At 42.6% G+C, this 11,238-nt stretch overlaps 1 protein-coding gene across 2 annotated transcripts in view; it reads right to left on the bottom strand.

The window, feature by feature from the left end:
* Positions 1-496: 496 nt before the first annotated feature.
* The window catches only part of LOC122014267 (oligopeptide transporter 7-like), a 45,316-nt gene continuing 34,574 nt past the window's right edge, over positions 497-11,238 (bottom strand). The window contains exons 4-6 of one of the 2 annotated variants that reach the window (XM_042570454.1): positions 1,881-2,447; positions 1,552-1,807; positions 497-1,464 (exon numbers count right to left, since the gene is read on the bottom strand). In XM_042570454.1, coding sequence (XP_042426388.1) covers positions 667-1,464; positions 1,552-1,807; positions 1,881-2,447 — 1,621 coding nt within the window. In that variant the 3' untranslated portion in view covers positions 497-666. The remainder of the gene's footprint in view (positions 1,465-1,551; positions 1,808-1,880; positions 2,448-11,238) is intronic. The other variant, XM_042570455.1, reaches the window with a different exon arrangement.

Genomic DNA, 11,238 nt, shown 5'->3' with positions numbered 1-11,238 from the left:
ATAATTTGTTCTTGAGGAATGAAGTTACAGTCAATTTTGAGGTGCTAAAGTGAGCAAACAACTCACTGGCTATATAACTTCTGCTATAGTGTTTGCAAGTGGTCGATATTATGCTTCAGCGTTAGATCTGGAGTCTACTGAAACTGCCACTGTACTCTTAGTTTCTTCCTCTATTCCGGCACATTTTTAGAGCTAAACTATGAATTAATAAATTATCTTCTACCTTCTATTCTCAATCAAAATTAGATTGGTATGATAGAACATGAGTTTTTTCCTGGCCGTATGAATTTTAGAAATGAAGTAAGAACTCGAATTGAGAAGACACAAAACAGGATATAGTTTCATCGAAAATATAATATAATACATAAGCATAAATAAAAATGATAAGGAATCTAATTGAAGAAACATGTCCTTGACTCTATAAAAAAAGATGTAACAGAAAGGAAGATCTTCCAAGAAATTTAGGAGATAACCAAGCTGAAAAATTTCTTGTCAATGAAAATAAAAAATTAGGTCAAGATCTCTCTTAAACTTTTGGAGATCTTATCTTTATATATGAATTCAATCCGTTATTAGTCCATAGATAATAATTGTTGGGCTCAAAGATTCTACACATTAAATCCATATCCAATAATCCGAAGTCCAATAACCTTAAGTTAGATATTCTTAGAACACCGGGCAGCCTTCAACGACAACGCCGGTAGCTGTCGGGCAAGAGGCTAAGGGGCAACCGTCCAACTCGTTACCCCACCAATGCAGACTAACATTCTCCAGCTCCAAACAGAGATAGATCAGGACGGCCATGAACGCCAATCCTGCGTCCAAAGCACCGGAAAGCACGTAATTGTGTCGCTTCCACCAGTCCCTTCTGTACCTGTAAACCACGTAGCCCGAAAGGAATCCGACCAGAATCCACGTGGTGTAGTTCACCGCCGTCGCCGGCGGCATGTTCCCGGTGGCGCCGATCAGGATCGGCATGTTGATGAGCCTAATCCACTCCTTGTCAGGGAATGCCCTGTGCGCGAGCCAGACGAGCAGCGGTCCCACCGCGCCGACGAGGAAGAACCAGTTGATGGCTGCGTACGTGCCAAGGTCCCCGAAGATCCGGCGAGGGCCGATCAGGCCCCATATCACCGACGCGTCGTAGAAGACGTGGTCGTGCGGGCAGGTCCACGGACTATCCGGAGACAACAAGCTCTTGTTGCAAATATCTGGAATCGTCTCCATGAGCCACCACGCGGTGCTCAAGTAAACAAACGCGGCGATCAACGTCCCTACCACCTGAGCCATGAACATCGTCCTCGGCGGAATCTTCATGTAGTGCCCCAACTTGAAGTCTTGCAGGAACGTCAACGCCTGCGTCATACTGATGGACCCGTACACCTTGAAGCACATGTTCGCCACCGGCCGGCCAGGGTACAGATACCCTATAATGTACTCTGTGATTATGTTCAATCCCGGCGTCTGGTTCATCAAGCACAGAAAATCGAGATATCAGTTTGTCAGTCAATTACTCACCGTCCGAGGGAGAAAGGGTCGGATTAATTAGACCTGATTGGTGGTTGCTGTGATGATTCCGATGGGGAGCGTGAAAAAAAGTGCGATGGAGCAGGCAAGCAACACGCCCCACCACGGCAGCTGGAGCTGGTCGATGTAGTACTCGCAGGCGAAGATTGTGAGTGCGATGTTGGCGACGAGGATCGCGATGAACCACCACTGGGGGACTTGCTTATACCTGCTCATCAATCTTGTGTGGATGTCCATCTTCTGATCTTTGAAAGCCGACCTGCTCATCTGCCAGATTTCGCTGAATTCGGCGGCAAATTAGGTAAAAGTTTTCAACGCCGTTAGCGTGGAAAAGAAGGGGCGGCCGTCTTCACCTTCCGTGGAAGAGGAGGACGTGCGAGATGATTGCGGTGAGCGACGCGAAGCCGACGCCATAAGTGACCACGAAGAAGGTGCTGAGGTAGAGTGGGCCGTTCTTTTCGTAGGCGTCGATGTCGAGGTGGAAATTGGGGTCTATGATTCTGGAGATGTTGTAGCTCTGCCCGGTGGAGGCGAAGAGGCCGTCGGAGAAGATTGGGAAGCTCTTGCCCTTGTAGAAATTGAGCCAGTAGCTGATCGGCGTGATGATGTACATGATGAGCACGAAGCCGACGGCGACGTTGGCGGTGGCAAACCAAGGGCTGGCCAGTGGACTGCCGAGGTAGGAGGAGACGGTGGACCAGTCGAGGCCGACTGCCCCTAGGCCGAGGCCGTAGAGGCCGGAGCCGAGCTGCTGCGCCAAGATGGAGCGAGGGAAGACCCAGCAGACCCAGGAAAGGGAGGTAAGCATGGAGAAGAGGTAGCCGGGGAAGACGTAGTAGGCGAAGCTGCAAAGGAAGGCCACTGTGAAGAACTGGTTCCTCGTCAATCCACCTTTTGGTGTTTCCTTCTCATGCAAAACTCTAAATCACAACAGTTTGTTTAAAAAAAAAAGTTAAATTGTAAATTCAGTAAACGATTTACAATTTTATTTTATTTTGTAGGTTTAAGTATGGAAGCCATTGAAAACAGATAAGAAATTTGTTTACTAGTATGCTAATGATAATAATGGTTGTACAGTTTGGATAATTATAAGAAAATAAATAAAAATAAGTTAGACATCTACCTATGTCAAAATGTGGAATCGTCATTCATCCTATTTGAAATTTGAGTTTTCATCTGAGATAGCATACACACCTAACATATGTATATTGGAAAATGAACTCCTACCTAGAATTGAAGGACAGTGAAGACGGAATCGGCGGTAGATAGGCTCTGCGCACACTCAGATAAATACACGGAACGTTAAAGACCAGAAACTAAAGAAAAAGTCTTCAAGCCAGATACTTTTTCCCTAGAAGAACAGTATAAGAAAAGAAAAAGAACTATAAAAGACGAGTGTGTATGTGTGCGTACCTGCTCAAGGGAGAGGACCTCCCTTTTTATATGACAATGCGTACCTCTGGACCTTGACCGATGCCAGAGAATGTCGGGCGTCAGGGCCTGTTGGGTGATGGAGGACACGTGGTGCCCTCTCATTGGTTGAAGGAAGGTTCTATTCACAGATGACAGTAGACCATCGGAATATTCCCTAACAAATAACAGTTATTCTCTAACAGTAGGTTACGATTCTTTGACATTGTTGTCGCCTAGTGCTTTCTGCCCCGACCGGGTTTATCTATAGGCAACTCAGGATGACCGTTCAGGTGTGACACCGTGCTCGCATCTTGACGAGGAGGACGAGTACAGTGAAAGTATAGGCCTGACTATGCGACCCAGGCTTGAGGAAAACTGACTAGTCGAAGTAGGCATTACTCCAAGCTGTTGGAGCAATCCCAATGGTCTGTGCGACTATGTGTTTTGGTGTTTGGGCAAAAAGTTTAAGTTACGTTCACCCTTGTATTTGATATGCGTACTTGAGTTGTGCAGGACTGCAGGATACACATGTGACTCAAGTTGATGGCTTCGGGTCCGGTGATGGATGGAGCATCCGAGGGATCGTGGACAAGGCAGCGGAGACAAGGGCCAAGGGAAGCGACTTCGAGGCATACGCAATGGATGACATTGGAGACGAGTCGTGGGCTTGAATGCATACGAGAGACGAGAGCCAAAGGAAGTAGGCTTGAAGGCAAGAGGTCAAGGCTGCAAAGAAGCGTCAAGTGAGTCATAAGGGTGAGGGTTCGAGTGCAGAGAGATTATACTCGTGGTAAAATCCTAAGTTTAGGGGTTACTGTAGCAGTTACTGTAACAATTACTGTAGTAGTCGACTGCTGAAAACAACAGTCGACTGGTGCAGTCGATTAGCAGCGAACAGAATATTTCTGTTCGCTCGATTTGTGTGGATCAGTCGACTGTTAGTTTTGGCAGTCGACTAGTATCGAGCCGTTGGGATGTAATGGTCGAATTTCCACAGAGGACGGTCGACTGCTAATTTTAGCAGTCGACTGGTAGGCGGGGTTTCCAACCCGTGGCCTATATAACCAAGCCTTGGGAATTTGGTTATAGTTGACGAAATTAGTGGCGGTAAACCCTAATTAGTAGTCTACCTGTTCTCAAGTGTCTGTGAGTGTTGTGGTGAGGTTTCTCCACCCACAAGGAGCTACTTGAGATAGCCGGAGTTTCCGGGGGCTAATCTACCGACAGATCGGGATCGTTCACCTCAAGGACACGTCGTGGAGCAGGAGCCCTAATCTCCGAACCACGTTAAACAAACATGTTAGCGGTTTGCTTGTTTTTCTTTCATTTAGTGTTTAGCTTTCATATTTGTAGTTAGTTTGTATTTCCCCTGCGCATACTAACAAGTGTAGGAAGCAATCGATTTGGGGGTGTAGTCTATCCAACCCCCCTTCAAGCCGGCCACCAATCCCCCTACAAGTGGTATCAGAGCAAGGCCGCTCTCCGTCGGACTAACTGCCGAGGAAGCAAGAAGATGACCGGCTTGATAAAACCTCTGAAGTTCGAAGGAGGAAGCATATGGGACATCACGTTTTGGTTGGTGAAAATGAAGAACTTCTTTGAGACGGATTGAGACACGATGATGGTCTTCGAGGAACCATTCGAAGCCCTGAAGGACAAGAAAGGAAAGAAGCTCCGACCACGACATTGGACGGAGGAGTAAACCACATGATCGGAGGCAAATTCAAAGGTAATATCAATGTTGATTGAAATTTTGCCCTCTAACGTGATAAGTCGTGTAGGTGAATACAAGAATACTCACAAGTTGTGGAGTAAGTTGAAGAAAGTTCTAGGAGAGGAACTTTTGCCTACACATGAAGAGGTAGAGCCCAAGGAGATGATTTCAATTGCTCAAGGAGAGGAGGTGGAGCAACCGGAAGTTGAGCCATGCTCAACATCCAAGGTGGAGGAGGAAGATGAGGTAGCATCTACATCCTTAAGGGTTGAAGAAGAGTCTAAGACAAATGAAGAAGAAATCTTGGAAGAAGTCAACCTAGTGAGCACCTCCACCGAAGCAAAGTCAAAGGATCGCATTGTATCTTCGGGTGCAATGAGAAGGGACACTACAAGAGTAGGTGGCCAATGGGTAAGAAAAAGGTAACTCCTAAACTCATTCAAGTTAATTTAAATACTAACAAGGGTTGTGGGAATAAAGAAGCCCAAATGAAGAGATTGCGCATTGTGTGCTTTACGTGTGGGGAGAAGGGACACTACCACACAAAATGCCCTAGGAAGGGAGAGCTCAAGAAGTTGGAACAATTGAAGAAATGGGAGAAGAAGAAGAAGAGCTCAAGTCAAGGGGGAGCTTCAAGGGTAAAGAAGGTATACCCTAATTTGAAATGCAATTCAAATTTTCATTCCTCCTTGCATGCTAGGAAAAATAATGTTAATCATTATATGCCCATGCAAAATTTTGGATTTAAATATCATGATAGGAATAGGGTAAATATAGATCAAAAACCTAGGAGACCAATACATGATAAATCTAGAAATGGTAGACCTAAGGAGACCGAAGGCATTAATCCCAAGAATGGGAGACATATGCCTAGAAAAATGGGTAGGTCTAGGAATGTCCAATGTGGACAAGTCAATTCTAGGGTTAGGAACCTAGAAAGGGAAAATCAAGCTTTAAAAGCAAAGCTTGATAAATTTGAGAAAAACCTAGAAAGATTTAATGTTGGATCTAAGGGTTTAGGTATGGTGTTGGGTAGCCAAAAGACCCAACAATGATAGATCGGGCTTAGGATACCGATCTAGTGTCTCCAATGCTAAGGTAAAGTCTTATGCTAAGGTTGCATATGACTATAGTAAGGAGAAGTCAATAAATGGCAAGGGAAAGTCATTTAAAGGTAAGGAGAAATTAACCAAGGACAATGTGTCCAAGGTTAAAAAAGTTAGGTTTGTAGGCTAAGTGTCACCGGAGGTGCACCGTGTGGTCTAGCAATTGTTGATGAGTCACCTAAGGAGGTGGCTAAGGCTAAGAGCTCTAGGGGGAGCTTAAAGAGTCAATTTGGGACCCATGGCAAATGGATCTCAAGTGGATTTTACTTGGGAGTTTATATGAGTCATGGAGTGTGTCAAATGGTTTGGAGATGAACTTGAGTCTCAAACCTAGGGAATTGGCACACATGAGTTATGTTTCATGCAAGGAATATGACATTGGTGTTATATTGCATTATAATTGGTTTTGGATGTATAGATGTCATATAAACCAATGTTAGGGATGTATTGTGGGTAAGTATGAGTAAATACATCAAAAGGAAGCCAAAACTAGGACTTTAAGTCAAGGTTCAATTGAACCATTTAGCTAGTTTAGAGTTTTGTATCAATCTTGGGATTTGTGATAAATATATTTTTGTATATATTTTTCCCAAGTAGATATTGATATAATAGACCTCTCCACAAAATTTGAGAATTTTTGAAGATCTGTGGAATTTTTGGTGCATTTCTGAAGTTGGTCAGAAAAGACTGATTTTTTCAGAAATAGCATACCAGTCGACTGCTACAGGTAACAGTGTTTTTGAGCATAGAATGTCTCTGTAAGCTTGTTTTCATAAGGACGATTGGTACTTCTGGCAGTTGGCTGATACCAGTCTGAAATTATTTTCAGCACTGGATTTTGACCGGGTCAGCTCGTATATGTGTATGAGATCCATGGGGAATAAATACACTAGTTTAGGGTCAATTTGATAATTAAGTTTTCAACAATTGGGATATTGTTGGAGCTTTTTTAATGTTAGGCAAAGGGGGAGAAGTAAGGTTTAGTTAGGAAAACCTTAAGTGTCTTTGCGTAGGGGGAGTCTTGTGATAGGTTCTTAAATAGCCCTGTGATAAAATTCCTAGCTCAATGGGGAGCCTAGTTATAGGGGGAGCCTTGGGATAGGTTCCAATGCATGGTGCATTTTCGTTCCGGCGGTGTAAATCCAAGTGTGTAGCCTTGGCAACGTAAGTCCATTCGGCGGTGTAAGTCCAAGTGTGTAGCCTTGGCATCGCAAGTTTATTATTTTTAGCATATTGTTTTGCTATTATATTTTTCCTAACTTAAACGTATTGCCAAACATCAAAAAGGGGGAGATTGTTGGAGCAATCCCAATAGTCCGTGCGACCATGTGTTTTAGTGTTTGGGCAAAGAGTTTAAGTTAGGTTCACCCTTGTATTTGATATGTGTACTTGAGTTGTGCAGGACTGCAGGATACACATGTGACTCAGGTTGATGGCTTCAGGTCCGGTGAAGGATGGAGCATCCGAGGATCGTGGACAAGGCAGCGAGGACAAGGATCGAGGGAAGCGACTTCGAGGCATACGCGAAGGATGACATTGGAGATGAGCCCCGGGCTTGAATGCATACGAGGGACGAGAGCCAAAGGAAGTAGGCTTGATGGCAAGAGGTCAAGGCTGCAAAAAAGCGTTAAGTGAGTCATAAGGGTGAGGGTTCGAGTGCTGAGAGATTGTACTCGGGGTAAAATCCTAAGTTTAGGGGTTATTGTAGCATCACTATAGCAATTAGTATAGCAGTCGACTGCTAAAAATAATAGTTGACTGGTGTAGTCGACTGGTGCAGTCGACTGGCAACGAACAAAATGTTTCTGTTCGCTCGGTTTGTGTGGATCAGTCGACTGCTAGTTTTGGCAGTTGACTGGTATCGAGTCATTAGGATGTAATGGTCGAATTTCCACAGAGGGCGGTCAGCTGCTAATTTTAGCAGTCGACTGGTAGGCAGGGTTTCCAACCCGTGGCCTATATAACCAAGCCTTGGGATCTTGGTTATAGTTGACAAAATTAGTGGTGGTAAACCCTAATTAGTAGTCTACTTGTTCTCAAGTGTTTGTGAGTGTTGTGGTGAGGTTTTTCCACCCACAATGAGCTACTTGAGATAGCCAGAGTTTGTCGGGGGCTAATCCACCGACAGATCGAGATCGCCCACCTCAAGGACACGCCATGGAGTAGGAGCCTTAATCTCCGAACCACGTTAAACGAACGTGTTAGCGGTTTGCTTGTTTTTCTTTCCTTTAGTGTTTAGCTTTCATATTTGTAGTTAGTTTGTATTTCCGCTGCGCATACTAACGAGTGTAGGAAGCAATCGATTTAGGGGTGTCGTCTATCCAACCCCCCTTCAAAGCCGGCCACCGATCCCCCTACACAGGCTACATCTTATGTCTCAGATCCGGGATCCTGATCTATCCGTTCCCGACTGAAAATTATGTGGCTGATGATGTCGAGAGATTTAACTCCTTCTTTCACCTCCTAATTGTTGACTGTCATGCCCCCTTGACTTCTGACTGCCCTTGACTGTTGTTGGACCAATCGCACATGAAGGGGGGGGGATGAATCATGTGGTTTTCAAAAACTCGTTTTGTCGGTTTTAAAATTATAAGTATGCAGCAGATAAGAATAAGAAATCAGACAAACACCAGAGAACACAAGTGGTTTTACTTAGTTCAGAGCTTTCGACAACTTCTACTCCAATACCCAGGCCCCACAGACCTATCGATGGGTAATTCACTGAAAACCTCTTTTGAAACCTCCGGAAGAGGGAATCGAGTACAAGAATAGAGGCAGTGTAACAACCTACACTTCTCTTTTTAAAATAGTAATCAAGTACACAAATGAAATGTTACTAACACTTTTAGAAATAGAAGTAGGAGCACTCGTGTGCCGGTGTCGATCTACCGGCCGCGATCAAAAGTTCTCGGAGCAGTTGTCGGGCGCAGTAGCTTCGCAATAGAGTCATAGCAGAAGCCTGGTGCAGTCGGAAGCTCAAAAGGATACGTGGTAGCTCGTATCTCAGTGTTGTTTCAATGCCTTCTCGAGACAGCCTTATAAAAGACATAGAAGGCGCCTTCAATAGCCATGGAAGGCGCCTTTTATAGCCATGGAAGGTGCCTCCAATGAGGCAAATTCGATCTCGAACAGTCCGACACTTATCCACGACTTTAGCCAAAATTTATCCTGCGGAAGGCGTCTTCCATAGCCATGGAAGGCACCTTCTATGAACAGTACGAAGGCACCTTCACTACTTGAGGGCGCCTTTGGCACTGTTCATCCAAAGGTAATTTTTCTCTTTTAGTCCTGCAAAACAATGCTAGTCCAAATAACTTGCAAAATAAGTATTAGGACAAATAATAATTAATAATAAAGGATAGTAATTAGTTCCTGTCCTCTCAGGACCAGGAACTAGTTAAGGTCTCAGCTTAGGGATCCCAAATGGAGCTAAACTGGACCGACGCCTACTGTCCCTCCAATCGGGGCACGCCCTCACTTGGTCACTCTCTTCCAGTGACTTACCTTAACTTACCAATTTGCCAGACATTCGATCAGCCTGTCGACCTGTCTGGACTTCATGACAGCTATCCGGTCGGCTCGTTAACCTAGCTAGACTTCTTGCCAGATATCCAGTCAGCCCATTGATCTATCTGAACTTCATATCATCTATCCGGTCGGCCTGCCGACCTAGTTCAATTTCTTACAAGACATCTGGTTAGCCCGACAACCTATCTGAACTTCATACCAGTTATCCGGTCGGCTCGTCGACCTAGCTAGATTTCCTGCTCACTTAATCAAGTGGTTAGATCACAACTAAACCTAACTTAGCTTATTTGTCATTCATCAAAACCTGAGTTAGACCGTTAGTGCAAACTGTACTAATAATCTCTCCCTTTTTGATGCAATAACAATCTGGCTTAAGTTAGGAAAAACATGCAAACCTAAATAGATAAATATGATTATGATTTAGTTTAAGTTGTTTGCTAACTTAATTTCTACCCCCTTTGACATTCATAAAAAATAGGAATAGACAACTAAGTAAAAAATGCTAAGTAAAGTAATCAGAAAATAATTTTGACAATAGGATAATTTTCAAGATTACTTGGAGGAGTTAAAAAGGTGTTATGAAAAGGTAAATATTTTTCAATATGTGTTAAAATATAGTCAAAATAGTTTTAAAAAAACCTTTAAGATGCTTAAGATTTTTGACAGTGCTAGGTTTTGTAACAATGAAGCTTTTTCAAAATGCATTTTCCAAAAAAAACTAAGTGTTGCAACAATTCGTACTGCTTTTCAAAAATATTTTTTTTAAAAAAACAATTCAAAACTTATGATTTTAGAATATTTCAAAATTTAAGAAATTTTTTCAGGATATTAATTCTCCCCCTGAACCTGATATTACTAGTCAACTATTAAATATCTAACCGTTAGTTACTAACTAACTATCAGAAGATAATAATATTCACTTGGTTAGTCAGGTTAAGTCTTTCATCCAGTTAGTGTTTGACTAACCTAGATTACTTAACCTGATCACTATAAATTTGGTATTTAATGCCCAGACTTATATTGATGAACCGATATAAGCATCTTAAGTCCAGGCAATCTGCCTATGCATCTCACCTCTGTCTAAGTTTGGCAATACACAAACAAGGTAGCCCTAATGTGTTGGTGAGATACTCAAGTCCTAGATCTATAGGAACATGCTTTCTATGGATTTAATTTAGGCTAAGGCTAAAATTGATTTTGAAAAATTCTAAAAATAAGGGAATTTTGAGAAAATTAAAAAAAACACCTTAGAATTTGTAAATTATTTAGAAAATAATTAAAAATAGTAGTCCTAGTCTATTAAACACATTTCTTATTGTCGACGTAAGTTGTTAAATTCACTTTCAGGGAGGGGTTTGGTGAATATGTCAGCTAAATTTGACTTGGACTCAATGTACTTGAGTTCCATGTCACCTTTAGTGATATGATCTCTGATAAAGTGGTGTTTAATTTCGATGTGTTTGGTTCTTGAATGATGCACATAATTTTTTGTTAAATTAATTGAGCTAACATTGTCAAGTAGTACTTTTGTATTTGTAAAGTTTAAGTTGAAATCTTTTAGAGTGAGTATCATCCATAATAATTGTGCAACATATTATTTTATTGTTATATATTCTGCCTCAGTAGTAGATAAAGTAACACAATGTTGCTTTCTACTAAACCAGCTAACAAGTGATGGTCCAAGTAACTGGCATCCACCACTTGTACTCTTACGGTCTTGTTCACAACCAACATAGTCTGAGTAAGAGTAACCTATGAGTTCAAAGTTGAGTGTTCTAGGATACCAAATTCCTACATTTGATGTTCCTTTTAGGTATCTGAAAATTCTTTTTACGTTTGTTAAGTGGGATTCTTTAGCACAGGTTTGGTATCTAGCACACATACTAACCACAAATAAAATATCAGGTCTACTTACGGTTAAGTATAGAAGACTACCTATAGCACTTCTAT

The sequence above is a fragment of the Zingiber officinale genome, chromosome 8B (genome assembly GCF_018446385.1).
Source record: "Zingiber officinale cultivar Zhangliang chromosome 8B, Zo_v1.1, whole genome shotgun sequence".
Lineage (NCBI taxonomy): Eukaryota > Viridiplantae > Streptophyta > Magnoliopsida > Zingiberales > Zingiberaceae > Zingiber > Zingiber officinale.
The sequence above is the reverse complement of the archived record's forward strand: the minus strand, read 5'-3'. Positions and strand labels throughout refer to the sequence as shown.